A 19,430-nucleotide genomic window follows, 5' to 3' on the forward strand; every position below is an offset into this window, starting at 1 on the left:
GTAAACAATGCATGTGGCAATGTGCCGTGGGGTAATTTGATTATGGCACAGCCATCACGAATTTTTATAGTCTCAGTAGAGTCTGATCAATGTGACAAAACAGCTATATAGGCATCCTTTAAAGCCTTAGAGATTTCCTATAGAAACAAATGAGAAACACACACAACAGCTTTAAAATGTCTGGTTATTCTGGATCATTTCAGAAGAATTTGGCATTTTAGTATGCTCTTATTTTTCATTTTTATTGCAATATTTCTGTGTTTTGATGGTTTGCTTGGCCAGTATATGTTTTTATGAATTTGTTATAGCCTGTGCAGCACTTCAGAGGTTGTTAGAAATGAGACACTGGCGTTGATTATTTCAATTCAAAGTAAAGATTAAAAGAGATAATAATACGTGCCTATAAGGAAAAAGTGAGGAATTTTAATGTCTGTGCCATTCAAGTCATCACAATGAGTAAAGAGTTAAAAATGAACAGTCTTTCTCTCAGGGTAAAACAAAAGATCCATACTGCATTATACTGTAATCTTGATCTGTGTGATATGATAACACCAATTTGACTCACTATGTCACAACCTTATATCTCCTACAGTCGGTACTTATCACGTGACTGAGGGTCAATAAACTGGTGAACAAAGTTGTTTACAGTAAGATAAAAAAGTCAGTGGGATAATGTACAATGGTGAAAAATAGTTAAAGGATAAAACCTTACGAGGTCAAACTGGCACCAAAATGCAGTCAATGAATGTATTAATCTTACCCTTTATCACTGTAGTGATATTTGTTCCTAAAATGGCCACAATATTGCTGGAGTGTTACATTTTTATCACAGGCTTTATCTATTCTACCGTATCATAGAGTATCTTACTGTCCCATATTGTACAGTCCTGTTTTATTGTAACTCCTTGGTTCCCAACCTGGAGTCCAGGGCCCCTTTAGGTTTAGGTTTCTGGGGGGGACATGAGGCTCTGTCCGATCTCAGGTTGTTAAAATTAAATTAGCAAATAATCATTAAATCATGATATATCAGTTATAAATAATTCATCAATTATCTCTAAGTAAGAATATTTCTGTTTAGATTTTTTTTGTGTCAGTCTTAAGGGGCTCAAATTTTCTTAAATAGAAATGTAGTCTCAGAAGAGAAAAGTCAGGGAGCCACTGTCTGAACCCAATGTATCGTATCGAATCATATCGTATTGTACTGTCTTGTATCGTATGATTATGGCATATCTATTCGGTCATATCTCATCTTGTAATACATCATATCAAATTGTAATGTATGATATCGTATTGTATTGTATCATGTTGCTATCATGCATATGTACCGTCTCACTGTGGTTTTCAACCGGTCCAGCCTTAAGATCCACCCACACCTCCATAATGTGTAATCATGATCCAAACTCCCCAAAATGTTCAAAAACTCCTGCAGTGTGGGCTTTAGATGGAACAAAAAATGACTGAATGAAGAGGCAGGGGGAAAAGCATGTTTAAAAAGTCCATCATTACACAGGCTCTGGCATGACAAGCATTCATCCTATTTAGTGAGTTTCCATTGCTAACATGTTAATTTTGGTTGCTTTCTGGAGATCTTGAGAAAAAAAACATATTATCAAGGGAACTGCAGCTTCAGGTAAACCAAGATAATAAGATAAATAAGTCAAGATTTGAAAACAGTATTGTATCATATTATATGGCACTGCATTTTATTGTATCATATCACATTGTGTTGTATCATATTGTATTAGTTGTATCATATTCCAAGTTACCCTGCATCAGCCTGTTCCTAGAGTGACGCCGGTGCTGTTGTCATCCTGTAGCATTGCTGAATCCAGAACTCAGCACAGAGTTTGGGTGACTGCCTCAGGCCCTGCTATTGAGCTTCCTAATTAAACTATTAATCTCACACTATTAACCTCTGATGACCCTTTCCTCCCTCCATTCTGACATTGCTGCACTCTCTTATGAAAACAACTTCCCATCAAATCTCAACAACCTCTAGACTGCATCCCTCCATCACTCAATCTTACAGGATTTTTCTCTCATATATTCCTCTTTTTGCTCACTGCTTTCTCTGAGCTCAGTGAGGTTTATCTCTCTCTCCTCCTCAGCCTCTCTCTTTCTCTCTCTCCGCTCTCTCTGTGGTTCTCGGTAGGATGTGTGTGGACCACAGCTGTGTGCTAACTGCATTACTCTCCAAGTGGCTCTCCAAGGTGGATATGGTTACTTTTAATTAAAAAAGAATCAATTTCCATCCCTGTCAGTTTTTGAACTGGGTGACCATATGGACACTCAAAAATACAATCCAATTTGCAGCCCCCCAGCCCCCTGTCTGGCCATCTCTCTCCAAACCACTTTGGCACGTCCATCACATCAATCTACCGTAGGAGAAAAAATTGGCAGATTAATTTACAGAGCTTGTCTTACAGGTTCATTTTCTTTAAATACACTAAAGCAGCCAAAGCAAAGGATACATGCATATTAAGCAAAGTGGCCCCAAGGGAGACCTCTTAGTGAGCCAGTCTTTGGACAACAAAGAGCACAATGGCTATGAAATTTTCTATAGAACTTTTAAAAAACCCGTCAATTAGTCCATTGATGTTACAGTGCGTATGGGACTACAAATAGGACACTAAAAGGTTGCAGCATGAAAAGTCACTTTAACTTATGAAGCTAATTATATTGCCATTGTAATCCTGCTGCCACTGGGAGTGAAAAGAGCAGGCTTGGGCACAAAGGCCTCCATGGTGTTGCTGCACCTCACATGAAAAGCAACTGAAGATTATAACATGGTAGCCACCAGAGGAGACACATACATCAAAAGCTTATTAAAGCCAATGAAATAACTCACAATGACAGCACTACAAAAAGATAACCATTACATTTAAGTGCTGGGTATGTGTGACTTTGAGGCTGACCTTGTGGGCCACTGGTCTATTGTGTATGAGGAGGCTGTATGGGGAGCTGGCTGATTAGGCTGAGCTCCCCCGGGGATCGATGGGACGTCTGCGATCAGCACTCAGAGTAATCACACTGTATTGTGTGCCTTCTCAATGACGCTATAAGATGGATGATGTCATGTGGCCATAACACTGATAGGGCTGCTGCAGGATTTCTTGCACTTATTTGTGCTTCCAAATCATGATGGAGTGAACTATCTTAAATATGAGGACAAGCAAACAGCGTGACATCAACCATTGTGGTGTAGCCTGTAAACTAGCACCTTTGCTGGGAGTAAAGGGTTACAAAGTTACCTGTTGGGGTAGAGACCAAATGTGTCACAGTCAATCTTTCATACAATTAATCGATTACTGGAAAAAGAACAACATATGTTACTTAAACTGTTGTTCCCCTATCAGAAAAACAAAACAAAACAAAACAAAGTATTTGCCTAGTGTCTGTGTCCCTCTAACCTCTGGGCATGTAGATATGTGCATTCCAGTGCAAGGTAAACCTACAGCTGTGTCAGCTGGCATATATAGCTGGTAGGGTCTGAAAGGAACTGAACATTAAACAAAAAAGAGCATTACAAATTGACGGACAATTAAAAAATAAAATATGCACCCTGGAGCAATGTCTCATATTTATGGTTTATAAAGAGTGTGGTCATGTTAGTTGTTAAAGAACAGTAGGAATAGTGGTTATCTGTACTTAAACCACCACTCTGAGCCAGTCTCAGAATGTGGTCTGGTTTATGTAAACACAAAAAGGGACACTGCGGCGACACTTGAGCAATTTCTGCAAATACAGCTAAAGCCGGACTCTTCTATTATATAAGCACATATATAAGATATAAGCGCAGTAAACAATATCTTTGACCCTCTCTGCCTTCACATCCAGACACTTTTTAAAAATGGAGGGATATCTTGTTGGTTGTAACTTCTCTTCTTTTTCATTCAGGTTTTGCTCTGTCTGATTCTTCTTTGCTTTTAACTCGTGGCTAGCAACAGTAATGAGCATTATCACCACCTGGATTGAGGTGTAGATATCATGTGTAGGACGTGTGTTTTTCTCCATTTGGATTCATTTGTTCCATGACAGCATGCGCTGAACTGTGGCATACAAACTGTGATGATTCAGGATGAATAAACATACCTTTACACTCTTTGTAGCTTGCCAAATTACCTGGCTTGATGTCAGAGAGGACAGCAATAACTTTGAGGAAGTATATGTCGGATTTTGAAAAGAAAGGGAAAAGAATGACATTATGGTGAATTTCAGTGTCCATGTGTATGAAACGATATGTCTCTGCACACTTCATTATCAGATGATGAGCAGATCAAAACGTAAAGGTTATTGTGCTCCTTGTATTCCTGTTGTTAAGCTGTAGAATTACAGATTATGGGCCATAAACTAGGCTGTAGAATGGCGGTAGAGTTGACACCTTCAAAGGCAGACAAAAAGTAGGCTAAATGCTGTCTGGACAATAATACAGACATCTGCAATGAGTCACAAGAGCATGCATTAGGTCATAACCTTCTATCTTCAAACACGTAACTTTCCTGAGGATTAAAAAACTGTGAACTGTATTTTTCAAATAATTTAATAATGAATGTCATAGCATCTTTTTATTTGTTTAAAATGAGACCCAGTGACAGGTGTAAATAGTGACCAATAGGATTTACAAAAACAAAACAAAAATAAAATAAAATCATGAAAAATGTAGACACAGGCCTGACCCAGTGAAGAGTTAATCTCTGACTTTTCTCAGCATGTAATTTAGTAACATAGGTAGGGTTGGGAATTGTTTGGGTTTTTTCTGATACCAGTGCTAAATCAATACCTTTTATATGGTGCCGGTGAATTAACAGTGCCTGAATCAATACTTCTGAGAAAGTGTTGAAAGTCAGCAGGAGAATAAAGCTGTCTGGGCATCTTAAATGATAGCAGAAATGTCGTAATAAGATACCACTCCAACATGGGATAAGAAGAGGAAACCAGTGTAACTTAACACATACTGTAAATCACACAAACTCCACAACCTATTTCTTGTCTTTCATTTGGGGTGACAGGGGGTCATATTGGGATACTGAAATGAAGTATCGATATCTGTGTTGTAATCCAGTCTGGTAGGCATTGGATGTGTTGTTACTGGCTCCATGCTGATACCAGATTTTGATACTCATCCCAAAACATAACCAGTTATCTTTAATGGCAGTAATCTTGTAACACAATGAAAAATATAACCTAACACTGACCAGCATGCAACGCAGTCTAAAACAATGGTAGAGCCTTTTTATTTAGTGATGGCTCACAATGCTCACATGTTTTCTGCCTGGGTTTGTTGCCTGCTAAACTCTTCCAAAGAGGACACAAGGACACCAGACTGAACCCATGTAATCAGAAACTTGCACAGCACCCCGCCCATAATATCTGTCTGCTGTCTGCCCTGTAATACAGGAAATCCAAACCAGAACTATCAAGTTCACATAACTATGTTGCATACAAATTACAGGCATAGAAATGCACACAACCCTGCTATTAGCGGTAGGTGTTATTTTTGCCCCCCAACCGTCCTATTTTAATTCTATGTCTGTTTGCTTTACTGTCTTTTTAATAGCAGGTTTAGGCCTTTTTCCATGTGCTTGCATTAAACTACAACCAGAGGTTAACCTCGGACCAGAACCATGACTTATTTTTGTTTTATCTTTCTTTTAAGCTTGAATTCCATCTCTCTGTGAGTTTCTTATTCATGTGTCAGTGTTTGGATGAATGTACAAAGATAACGTTTGTGCCAGATTGACCACAGAGAGTCTTTGTCAGTTAATTAAAATGCTTGCCTCTGTGTTTTTATCCGTAAATGATATAATTACCAAAATTAGAGAGTTATCTTGCTCTCATGAAGACAGAGAAACATTCAGAAGCACAAAAGATTTACCAAATTACAGATACTTCGGCTCAGTACTGGCATGGATCCGAATTTGACAAGTTAAAGCAGTACAAAAAAGCATAACTGTTGTATATAAATTTGTGTAGATACCTCTGAACTGGCATATAAAACTGCAAATAAAGATGGACTTCCACCAAGCTGAAAACGCCTACAATACAGATGAAAAAAGATCATAAGATGGTTTCATGAAATTTTAAATAACTTCTCACCATCCTGCATATTTGATTAGCCATCACTGAAGCTGCATTTTGCAAAAAATCTATTAATAACAACACAATGGCAGCATAATTTAATAACGAAGGCCTCCCCTAATCTCTGGGCCAGACTGGGCATCCGGGCAGATTTAAATAATATCTTGGCACGTTCAATCCCCCTGATACGTCCTATTTTATCTTTAATGGGCTCTTCTAAGACATTGAATCTTTCTGTCGATTCCCATGGGAGCAATTAAAATGCAAGCATAGATAAACAGTGGCATCTAATATAATATGGCATGACACAAGAACAACCAGTACAGAAATTACAGTACATCTCAGGGCTTTGTAATTCAGATAATTTCCTTCAGACAATCAATCATCAAAAGCTCAAACCCCAGTGAAAGCATGCAATCAGAGTATTCAATTTTATATCAGGACGCAATGTGAAGCTGGTGGACTGAAACCTGCTGCAATAGTTTTAGAAAAAGAGCATGAATGGGCTCCAGTCAAATACATGTCACTGTGTTTAACTCAGGGAATGGATTCAGTGCAGTGGGGCACATCTTGCTGAAGTAATTCTGTTCCAGTCAAGGTTTGATTTGGTCCGATCCCATTACAAGCAGAGCAAAGACCGTCTTGCCGGACCAAAAGGAAAAACGACAGGAGAGAGAAAAAGTTTTCTACAAGGTCAAGTTCACGCTGACACTGTGCAGAGCTGCAGACACGCCACAAGAGACAGAGATGATAACACGGGGCTGAGTGAGACAAGGCAAAGGGGACAGCAAAACAAATCCTACCAGACCCGTGTATTAGAGGACAGGGCGGTTGGCGTGGTCGGGTGGGGGGGGTGGGGGTGTTGGGGAGGATGGGAGGGGTCGTGGTATAATTGAATTACAGTGACCGTATGACAGCACTGTAGGTGAGGTCATGTGTTGAATTAATTCTGTCCCTGACCCCGTCTGTGGCAGGGCACAGCCTCTTGGCTGGCCCCGAGACCTGAAGCGCAGCAACGGTGACACATCTTTCTGAGCTCCTTCTTCCAGCCAAAACCGTCATTGGGATTGACAGCCGGTCACAGAGGCCGATGGCACTTCAATCCTTGTGCTTATTTTTAGTATAAACACTAAAGCTCGCTATACTTTGAGACATGCATTAGAGAAGCTGCTATTTCTGTTTGCTGCAATACAAAAAAGACTTAAGACCTAAACGGAATCTATATTCTACTTTCAAAGAGGAGCTGAACAGAATGAAAGCCAGCTCACAGCAAAAAGACATCCATTCAGTTAATGTGCAACACTGTGTCTTTAAACGGGGAGAGCATCCTTCATAGTGTGTAGTCTCCATTAATGGACAGGGTTCCTGCACACCCTTAAAAACAGATTTAAGACGTTTTAAGGCCTTTCAAAGTGTAAGTGAACCCCCCGGCTCAGAGCTAACTCCACCCACCTCCATAATTCCAAAAATGCAGTGGGCAGTTTGGTTCTGAGAGGAGGGAGGGGGAAAGGATGGGGTTTTCCTGTTCAGGTGGGAGTGACAGTGATGTCCCCTTGTCAGAGAAACACAGACAGAGTCCCACAGCACTGCTGCCTCATAGCCATCTTTTAAACTGGAGGAGTTTTCGCCTCCAGAGTCCCCCTGACGCAGGCTATAGTGTGGTGGTGGACCATGGTGGTTCTGAGCACTACCTGTTCAGGTTGTTAGCTCCAGCAACGGCGAAACTATAGCCAGAGCTCTCAGAGCTGAAGCAGTGCAGGAGAGGATGGGCGTGGTCTCTGAATGGTAAAGTCCGTTAGAGGAGAAACACTCTACCTTTTGAATAGACTTTGTGATGTGGAAACTGACCATCAGTTTACCATTGGTAGCCTCACCTTTTCAGAAAAGATTTTTCAAGGCAGATGTCCGTTTGAGCCAATTAAAAGCCATTAAATCCAGATTTTTATCAGTTTGGTGCAAATTTCAGCTATAACACCAACATTGATGTGTTTTATTATAGTTCAGTAAATTAGCTTAGAGTACGGATGAAAAAAAAATGTTTAAGTGTTCACTACCTCTTTAAAGAGGCAGCATATAATCAAAAATGAAAGACATGCTAGATTTTTGGGCACAACCAGACAAGGAACACATTTTGTAATTTAATGAATCTTTTTCCATCTTGTTTAATTCCACATTTTTGGATTATATATTGTAAGATATTACATTTCCTTTTTGATCAATAAATAATCTATCTAATCTAATCGTCTAGCTGTTTTAAAAAAGCTGGCCTGCAATTTAATTTAATTAATAAACAACTAGAATAACCAGAATTGTGTTTAAGCTGTAAAATCTGTAATTGTGACAACCCTACTGCTAATGCTGCTAATTCCTAAAGCGAGCTAATGCCACTGCTCTTTTTTTGTTTCTCTGATCTGAAATATTTCAACATGAACTCCTTACAACTGTAGAGTATTACAATGAAATATTTATTTATTAGTGTACACACCAGTGTATCAATGCAATTAGAGTGAGGAGGACTTTTCTTGGGATTTTGCTAATTAAAAGTATCTATTTACCAACTATAGGGTGCATAGCAATTCTATTCTTGCTGCCAGGGTATAAAACAGATATCAGTTCATAGCTTTTAGTCACAAGACTGCGAGAGGTGTGAAAGGTAAAAACAACCTAGGAAAGTTGGCAGCCACCACTGAACACTAAATGGCATTGTGGTTCCAGTATTTTAGTCATTATCTTTTCAAACAACGTATGTTTACATCACCTGATAGCCAGATAACAATGTATGTTTTTGTCACGTTGGCCCCTTGCACAGCACTAGGGATGAATGATTTTGGAAAATAATCTTATTGGGATTTTTTTTAAATATCATTCCATATTATAATACACAGTATTTGGTAGATTAAACTGAGGCTGTACAACTTTGAAAAAAATATGTAATTGCAATCATCTTTGCATTATTGTTGTATTGAAGGGAATGATGATTTTATGTCTTTCTTAGATTACACAGACATATACATACATACACAATACATATTTCAGGTCAAAGGAATACTGCACATTCTGTGGTTTTGATCTAAATTTTGAGAGCGGCATCAGGTATAGGTGCCAATACCAAGCTTAAGTACTCATACCAGTGTTCCATGAGAAGGACAAGACTACAACCAACTAAAATTGATCTTTGATGAACAAAAAGTAAGTTTAGTTTTTGACAAGTTGACTAAAACGTGACTAAAATGTCATTTAGTTCTTGCCAGACTTTCAGAAGACTTTCTCTATAGCTCTTCTGCCTCTCAGCTGTAGGAAGCAGGGATCCTAGGCTCAGCAGGATGCACAGAACCCACTACCATGATTTGGTACCAGATTCAGTAAGAAAATAAATGTTTAGACTTAAAGAAAAGACTAAAATATCAGGGCTACAAAGGGTAGAAATGACTAAAATGTGTTTGAAACTAAAAGGCATCTAATGTCAAGACTAAGACTAAGCCTAAAATTAAAAAGCTGTCAAAATTAACACTGTCTCATACTTGTTCTCATAAAACACTGCAGATACTACACTTGGTATCATACAGCATGTTAGCCTGTCATGAAATGAGTGTATAGTCAAAGTGCAGCTGTGTCTGCAGTTTGATGATGTTTGAACATAAAAGGGGATGACAATAGAATATATATATATATATATATATATATATATATATATAGCATGTAAGTGGCAGCCAAGACATTAAACTTTGTAGTATACAGCAGTTCCTTGAGTGTGTGGCATCATGTAAAAGCTATATATGGCGCTAATAGCATATCAAAGTGCAAGAATCAGGTATAATGACAACCCTTCTCCCTCTTCTCTAGAGCAAATAAGCTGTTAAAATGCTGTCAGTGTTTTAAAAAAAGTCTCACATATGATAGGATTTTTGTGCTGGAGTTACTTACTGTCTGCCAGAGAGGAGAACACTATGCAGCTGAGTAGAAGCAGGAACAGAAACGCCCCTCTGGGCAGGAGGGGCACTGCCAGGTGAATATTAGGCACCATGTTCCAAGTTGGCACTGCTCCCTCCTCGGTCCCCTGCTAGACACGTCCCACTCTGACAGGATCAAAGACTAACACCTGGGAGAGCAAACACAGGCAGAACAGGCGAAACATTAGTATTCAAACTCAGTGTGTATTTGCATAGATTTGAATGAGCATAATAACACAGTAATGCAGAAATATCAAACAGAAGTCGAAGAGCAGAACCAGACAGAGCTTTTGTATTCCTGCATGTTAACTGTGGCAAAAAAAATCTGCAGATCTTTGGTCAGGTTCAACAAAACATCCAATAACCTCAAAAAAATCCTGCTTAGGGCCAAGGAAATACAAGTAAAGCAAAGGCACACGCAAACTGTGAGAGGGGAAGAGTTATGAAACAAAAGCAGCACAAAACAACAGAAAAATCATGGAGGGAAATAACAAGAACAAAGAGGTCAGGAAGCAGGATTAAGCCCCTCAGCTCCCCCCTTCACAATGGGGATCAGTAAAAAACCCAGAGGACCTCCTAAACAGTACTCCCCAGGGACCAACGCCCACTTAATGTTCCCCATTAAGAAATTGGAAGCGTGTCTTCCAGATGGGCTCAAATCACACAAAGTGGCATGATCTCATAACATGACAACATGTATGCATACATAAACTCACAACACACCCTAGGGAGAACATGGTTGGTCAAAGCAGCAGCAGGTGTGCCGCAAATTAACCATGATTAACCAAGCTATAAAACAGACACCCTACAACATCTACTTAAGTAGTGGGGGAAAAGCAAAAACAAAGTCTGCCCCTCAAACCAAACCAAACAAAGCCATGATTCTTTGTCTTTTTAGGAATTAGATTAAAGTAGGAAATGACTAAACCATCTGATAAGATTCAGATCACTGACCTTAAGTTTGTTACAGTCTGCAGATTCACCGTATAATGTCATTATAAACAGAGTTACTGTGTATGCCCATAAACTGGGCTAACTAAATTTCTTATCCCCACACTCATGCCCATGGCCATCTGTGATGAGTAATCATAACTCTGTAAAACAGACCACAATACGGTAAGGATAGATATCTCTCTAAATTAAAGCAGCATCTCCAGAGGACTCCAGGAAAAAAAGGAGCTCAAATGAGAAAAGTTTGAAAAGTTTTCAAGTAAGCCTACTTTTGTCTTCAAGGGCTGCCTGACAATGATCCTGTACCAAGATTTTACAAGAGGAATCAAATTGAAAATTTCTAAGCTCATCTGTTCAGCCTCACTTGGAGCTGAGAGCGGTGACTGAACAATAATGATGGCTGATATTTGTAGAAAAACGTGAGACTTGCACAATGGAATATCTTGAGGCTTCCTGGGTGGCCGGTCAGCTCTAGTCTATTGAGTTCAGCCAAATAAGTTAAAGTGTCAGGAACACAATGCCTCCAGTATCCTGTGGAAAAAAACAACATTTCCATTCTTAAGCCCGTGGAGGTGTTCAGCAGCCCATTACTCATGTGGCTTTTTCAATGTGTGGGGAAACAGTGAAAAAAATGCACTCAGCTGGCACTTCTTTGACCACCTTCTTTGAGAAATAAGACCAAGGAAATCACTCTACAAGGCAGAATTTCAAAAGTTTTTCCTTATCTAAGCTCTACATTTCTGAAAGTGAGAAAATATGAGGGAATGTTCTAGGGACTTCTGCACAGGGGACTAAATGTTTCCTGTGGCCTACTGTTGTCTGTGCTTCCACCAGGATGTAAAGTCCAGGGATGATTATGTAAATAAGGTATCTTGGCACAGCCAGGTTTCAGAAAAGACATTTTTAAATGAATATTATCACATGCTATCAGATCGCTGACTAATTAGTTGTTAATGCCAAGGAGGCAGTATTTAACGGGCCAAATGGAATTGCCAGATTTTTAGTGGAAACTGTACTTGTAGTTTTATTTCAACTTGATTCTTTTTTCTTATTTAAATTTGGATATATTGTAATGAGGCGTCTGGACAGAAACAAGCCCGTAAATAGTGGTTATTCCTATGCACTGGTTGAAAACTGAGGCTCTTAAGTGTATCCCACACATACAGAAGATGATACTCAAGTGGGTTACCCAGGCATATTTACAGCCACCCAAGTCTATTTGCTGACCATGTTTTCTCCTTTTTTTCAAATCTATTTGAGCTCAGTGAGAGTTCAAGCAGAGTTCAAGCAGGCAGATTGTTTCTATTCATTCATTAGACACCACTCCTTCATATCCCTCCCATTCATTCTCTCTTCTCGTTCTGGTGATCAGCTAATTATGGGTGCTCTTAAGTACTAAGCTAATCAGATTCTGCCACAAGCTCATTTGACCAATCATGATGTCATATTTTAAATCTGTCATTCTCTCTTTCAGTCAGCTTGGCGTTTCAGAGTGGACGCTGCAACACTCCTCCACCCCAGCCATCTCTATTTATTTCATCAGCATCTAGTCCACCTTGCTCGACTCCTCATCTGATCCTGCATCGCTCATCAAATCCAACCCCCAGTGTCTTGGCTTCATAGAGGGGTATCCTATCCCTCCATTTCTTTTTTTTTTAAAATGTGTAAAATAAATCATTGTTCAACTCTGATTAAGTCTCTCCTAAATGAAATACAATCATCATCTTTGCATCTTTTTCATGTTAGCAATTCAGCTCGTTCAGTTTCTTCCTGTACTCCGGTACCTTCGGATGATGGTTGTGATACATAAGCCCTCATACAAGCAGACTGCCTGACGTGATTACGGAGTATCAAGAGAAACATTTACAAAACAAACTGTACTATTTGAGCACCTTTGTGCAACATACTAATGATGAATACTGTCAAAAGAGCAGAAACACTCAAAAAGCATGAACCTATTGAATGAGACATGTGGGATAACCCCGTCTGCCAGTGTTACCATCAAAGTATAGTCTCATTCTGTGGGAAACACTTCACTAAAACCTGATATATGTGATTCTAATCTAATCAAATGTCTGTGAAGGCTTTCAGTCATCCAGGTTATCCAAAGTTTGATCTAAATGAGGCAACAAGACCTGATTAAGGCTGTTGAAAACATTTCATATCTCTTATGAAAGGCTTCAGCTCTCAAACTGACTGGCCAGAGACAAATGTTTGTCAACCATTAGACTGCTAATAATCTGGTTGTATGAGTTGTTGACCTAGTCACAAATCGGAAACATTCATCTCTGCAGCGCCACATTCAGAGTAGAGCAGAGACTCTTCCAGAGGTAAAATGTTGTACCCCTAAACTAAATTTTAACCCAGTGGTTTAAAAGCTGAGTTTTTCAAAAGGCTCCAAGTTCCTGGCAAAGTTCCTGCTGTTGAAAAGCCCCTTTTGTGAGTCACAGTGCTGGTGTTTCACCTGGGCACGTCTGCAGACAGGTATCACTGACAGATCGCTCTTCATTGCTGTTTGTCACTTTCAGGAATGCGCCTCTGGGCTTTCATGCCTGCTAAACCAATTCCCTATGAAACACACCTAGTGTCTCAGGAATTTCCAAACACATCATCTTTTCATCAGTAAAAGTTCATGCAGTTATCGTACCAAGCTGTATCACTCTCCTCCCTGCACATAGATTTTTGAGACATTTTCAGAAGTGTGGCTTCAATTATTAAAAACCTCTGCAAAGTAATGTTTCCTCTTGTGTCTTCACCTTCACTGGTAATGAGAAAGCAGCTCATTGTTGATGTGTTAAGCTGTAGCTGTCTGAAGAAGAAAAAGAAACACAAATAACACAGCTTGGGGTGCCAGAGAACTGGATCACTCCCCCTCTCTGCTACCAGAATGAAAGACATTAAGGCCTTGTTTTTATTTCAACCTAATATCACAAGTTAGCACTGCAAAAATTAGTCGAACTCGCATCAAGTTTTTTGGCTGACAGATTGTTTTGACACTCATTTTTTATGTACGCCAGCGTTGCGTTGGTTTATGACGGCGGGTAGAGGAAGTGAGGGAGGCTGATAAAGTTGGCTACTCGCCGTGCTCCAAACCCTTGGCGGTGGAGGGATATCTTTTACAGCAGATGCCAGAGAGAGGCAGATGCTTTTCATCTTCAATGAGACAAATTCCTAGAGCGAGGTTTATTCTTTATTTATTTAGCTACTTATTTATCCCAGGCAGTTCCGTGCCTCCCAGCTGCACACAAATACTAAGGGACAACACTTGCCACCATGTGCATTTGTTCTGTGGTACCAGGGCTACTGAGTGAAGGACAGGGCACCAACAGGGACATGCTGCAGCATTATCCACAATCTGAGACAAAAAAAACCTCTGCACACAGGAAGATATTGTTTGCAACTATGTGGGAGCGCAGGAGAAAAACCTAGAGAAAACGTAGGGGTGGATGTTTGCCCTTGTAAGATTGTATTTGAATCCTTCTGTCCTTGGACAGATTTAATTGTTAATGTGCAGAGAAGAAAGTGTGCATGAGAGAGACCAAGGTTGTACTGCATAATTATGGCTAAAATGATCTGCCAGATTATTTCACCAGAAATAGAGATTCTAATTAATAATCACAATCAAAACAATTAGGCAGGATGAATTCAGTAACTGAATTGTTTTACAACCAGAGTAGATTATGTAAATTAATACAGTCTCAAATACAAACTAAAACAAAGTTTCATAAATCAGTATGTCACACCAAAGTTGTGCATAAATGGGGTGACTAAATTATGAAAATCTAGCTAACAAAATTCAGACTGAATTTCATTAACACTAAATTCTCTGTGACAACTCACTTCACATTGAATCAAAATAGGAATTTTTGGCACAATTACTTCTATTGTGTTCCTGAAAGCCTTTTTTTTCTGGTGTTACATTTTGTCTTTATTTGTCACTAGAAAGTTGCTCAGGCTGGTCTAGTCTGTGTAAACTAAGAACTTTTAAGAAAAGTAATAGAGAATAGCATTTTATTGTATGTTGTCTATATGAAAGCACAATGAACTTAACTTGGCACAAACAATAAGGAAATTTGTGTTTAGTAGATTGTTTCTTTGTTGTAACACTGCTACTTGGTAATATCTTATACTGTTGGAAATCCTGTTTATTTCCCTTTTAAATGGTGCCACATTTGTAAGGAACATGCTTTTGTGGGCTTCTGTTTGTTAAAATAGTTAATTATTAAATTACCAGTATGTCTTGTTCCTGCAGACTTCAATCATCTGATCCTCGAAACAACAACAAACAAGCGTCAACAATTAAACAAGCTGTCTGGCATTGGCAGAGAAGATCTGGCAAATTTTTCATAGGCACATGCCATATACTCAGCTCTGCTGCTCATCCCACAAGTGCATGTTCCTTACAAAAGCACCCTTTAAAAGGGAAAAACACTAGAATTCCAATGGTGTAAGATTTATTGCCAAATAGCATTGTTACAACAAAGATGTCCAGTGACCTGTTGCACCAACTCTGTGTAAGTTTACCTTAGGTCATGGAGTGAAATCCACTCTGCATTAAAACTACATCGGTTGTTACTTAAGTTGTATCACTGATTGATTGCATCAAGGAAACGTAAGGATGCCTGTTATAGATACATTGCCGACAATATCTGATATATGATATTTCCAAAAACCCATTTCAGTCAACACCAACAGTGATTTACTTATAACTTTCTAAGTTGCAAAGAACACAAAGTCTCTCCTGTAGTACAAATGACCTGTTATAAAAATTAATTCTCAAGACTGTCATGTCAAAGTGTTTGAGATAATATAAAAACACCTGTTCTTCTTCAGTGTAACCAGTTAAACTAGCTGTAGTCCAGCCCTTAAAGGTCAGTCCTTAACACACCTTAAAGTTTAAGTAATGAGGATGATAAAAAAACAAACTCCAGCATAGCCAGGTCCACTGATTCTGCTTTTAACTATATAAATGTATTTATCCTGCTGATACATACAGCCTATATATCAGGTGGAAATATCAGCAGGAATTTATATATCCACTGGTACTGATAACTAACTTTTTTTTAGCTGTTATCTACCAACTCTAATATGCAAATAATATCCTGCATCTTAAGTTTTCACTTTCTGTGACCAGTCAATGAAAGGTGTTTTTCTAAATAAAGTGTTTGTTACAGTGCTGCCTCTTAATTCTCTTTGAAGAGGCTAACTTCTGAAGTTAACAGGTCTAAACGTCACAGACAAAAAACAAATGATAACGCCAGCCTCTGCTTTTAATCTACAACCAGGGTAAAACAACAACAGTGAAATTCAGGTGAGGGAAATCAACAACAATATGAGACAGTTTAACACTGAGCTACCGTTTGCTCCATCTGCAGATTCACAGTCTCCAAAGTCCTGTTCTGCCTTTAAGGATGAGCTTAACCCACCAAGCTAGACTTCTCTATTGTTGTGGTAAAACGAGATTACCTAACCACATTTGCTCTGAACATTCCCTTTCTACATCTGGGGAAGTTTTAGACCAAGCTCTCTGTGAACAACTCAACACTCCATGGCATGGTGCCAGAGAATATGATGACGATGGCACTGATGATGATATTGAGATCTCATGATGATGATGATGATTAATTGTTTCACTGCTTTGGTGATGATGATATGATCAATGAACAAAACATCTTCTATACACCCAGTTATTGCCTCTATCGCTGCAAGACAGCACCTGTGTCCAATCACACTAGTAGCACTTTGTGGCCCTTGCAAGTGCTGTTCCTTCCTGTCTAGATCCTTGCTTGCATTGTGCTAACTCTTAGACATGCATCACTTTACATAGCAAAAGTGTCTGCGATATGATATAAAATCATTGCACTGTTGAAGAAAATCATCTCTACTGTGGGAAGGCAAAAGTGCAAGTGTGAAATCATTATTTGCCACCAGCCAAATGCATGTATTTTTTAGCAGTGTCAGGTGGATTTGCTTAAGTTACTGGCCACTGAGAGCAGGTAAATAAAAGTAGCCTTGCCTACAAGAGTGATTTAGCTAGAGTAAATGGCATAAATCAAATCCCTTTCTCCTGCTCAAAGCCATGCTCACTGACCAAAAAAGCCTGCCTCCTTTTCCCTGTGTGGGATGGTTTGACTCAGTATCATATGAGAATAGTTCTCCGCCACAGCTAGTAGCCTACATCAGCTAGTTGCGTTTGATAATATCCTGCTTGTCGCAAGTCCAAAAAAGTTAAACAAAGCTGGAATTTTAGCTTGTGACGGCAGAAAATGCACATAAAAATGTCAATTTCTATAAAGTTTGACACTCATAAGGCAGAAAAAAGCATATGATTTTACAGTGGCCCTGCAGGAAGCACAGCACATGTTTGAAAAAAAAGAAAAAAAAAAAACAGTTCAAAATTAGCGACAGTTCGGATTATCAGTGCAACAACTCTCTCTTGTTTAAAAGCCTATAACACTAAAGGCCTTGATATTTATATTACACCTCATTAAATAATGCTGCTCGTTAAAATACAGTGGCTTGTAAAGAATGTTTGTGGCTGGTAGCTACTGATGAATCCACCAGCCACATTGGCAGGTAAATAAAAAAAATTCCAACCCTGAAGAGCAGCAGGTAACAAGTCATGTGTTTGTGCAAGTGTAATTAAAGGGAAGCACAGCAATGAGGTAAAACGTGTTCTTTCCTCTTTAAGTTTGAAAGAAGCATTCTTGCTTGGCAAGGCGGCCTGTCCTGGGCTAAACTCAATCTATGCACTGCAGTGGATCAACTTGGTTCAACTTGAAACCAGTGCTGCAGTAATTTGTGTTATAACATCTATAACAACCGTTTAAAGGTGTGTTTCAACTTATGACTGACTTATTTTAAGTCCATGATAATTATAAGAACCAAGCTGTGGCTCTAAACAAGGCCAGAGAAACAGCTGCAAACACGGTAGCTCTGTACATTTTCAAGTAGCACTACTCTGTTTATATTTTGTATTTCTAATGATATCACTCATATTATCATACTGTACTATTGTTGTTATGACTATTGCAGTCATGTGACGATTTCATAATCATCACTTCTATTCTTGGTATTTTTTGTCTGTGTAAAGCACTTTGTGACTGTTGTCTGTGAAAAGTGCTATACAAATAAACTTTACTTACTTTACTTACTGAAGTTAAATAGATATTTAACACTCTATTTCCAACAACTGCTTCACAATAAATGTCTTTAGTTGTTTTTTTTGTTTGGGTGCTTTGGGTGTGAACAGTCCTATCAGGAAATGCGGTTTGGTCAGAAGCTGTGTGACACACCTCAGCAGGAGAGAAATTCAACTTAAAACTACAGGTGTGGTTCCAAAGAAGTGAACACACAGGCTTATTAAAACATTTTTATGTGATCTTATGCTAAGACATCAGTCGAGTATGACATCATAGGTTTGTTTTAGGTTAAGAAAGGGATAGCACCTTTATATCCACTTGAATCTGTTTTCCCTTTTAATGTTATAATTAGGCAATTTAGTATAGTATACAAACTCTGTAGTAAGTAAGAGCTTATGTTTAAAATAGGATTTGTCTGAACTTGTGTATAGCTGGTGCAATCCAGTGCTGATATTTGTGTCTTCCCTTTATCAAACACAATATCCTCTGTTGGATAAATACATTATTTCTGATTCTGATATTTGTTATAACATGCAAACCTGTAGAAACAAAAGGAAGCTTACATTTATTACATTCAAGCCTCATGCCTCCAAAGTTTGTTTACTGGGAACAACAATACATTAGATCCCAAGACTTTTAGAACCAGATAAGGGAGGTGATTCAGAGGTCTGCCACTAGGCTAACACAATTTTTGTTGCAGCATTGCGTCTTGAGTCCAATTTTTCATTATGTCAAGAACATACATCTTATGAAACATAAGACCCTATAGTGGCAATGTTTTATCTTAACACAGAGAAACTATGAAAGAGAAATGAAGGTTATTTTAGTGTTACTGAAGATGAAATGAGTTTAATACACCAGATACTACTTCAGCTGGGGGGTTCAGCTGGCATTTACTGTATATACAGCGCATGCTGTATTACAGGCAGAGGACTAAGAGTTTTATTGAAGTAATTAACAGGGGAACAATGAGAAGTGAACACCTCCAACGGTAAACTGTGGAGGACAATAGAGCTTTTGCGTGAGTACAGCAGGGAGGAGAATCTAACAGAAATTACACACCTATCCTGTTTGCTTATTTGCAATCCTCATCATGTGCCTGTCACTCACATTATTACCCCCAGCGTGTTTCCGTGTGTGTGGCAAGGGAGTGGCCACCCATACAGAAGTGGCAGTCTCCAAATAGACAATGTGAGACACAGCTGTTCACAGAGAGAGAGACAGGGAAAGAGAGAGAGGCAGAGCACATAGGCTGAGTAAACACTACCATTACACTAACTACAGGTAGCATGTCTGCCTGCCATCGTTT

At 39.0% G+C, this 19,430-nt stretch overlaps 1 protein-coding gene across 11 annotated transcripts in view; it reads right to left on the bottom strand.

Annotated features, from left to right (window-relative positions):
- LOC121519743 (receptor-type tyrosine-protein phosphatase F) overlaps window positions 1–19,430 on the bottom strand; it is a 272,460-nt gene that overhangs the window by 169,607 nt on the left and 83,423 nt on the right. For all 11 annotated transcript variants that reach the window (XM_041802600.1, XM_041802610.1, XM_041802607.1 and 8 more), the window contains exon 2: window positions 10,003–10,177. In XM_041802600.1, coding sequence (XP_041658534.1) covers window positions 10,003–10,102 — 100 coding nt within the window. In that variant the 5' untranslated portion in view covers window positions 10,103–10,177. The remainder of the gene's footprint in view (window positions 1–10,002; window positions 10,178–19,430) is intronic.

This window comes from Cheilinus undulatus, linkage group 13, assembly GCF_018320785.1.
Source record: "Cheilinus undulatus linkage group 13, ASM1832078v1, whole genome shotgun sequence".
Lineage (NCBI taxonomy): Eukaryota > Metazoa > Chordata > Actinopteri > Labriformes > Labridae > Cheilinus > Cheilinus undulatus.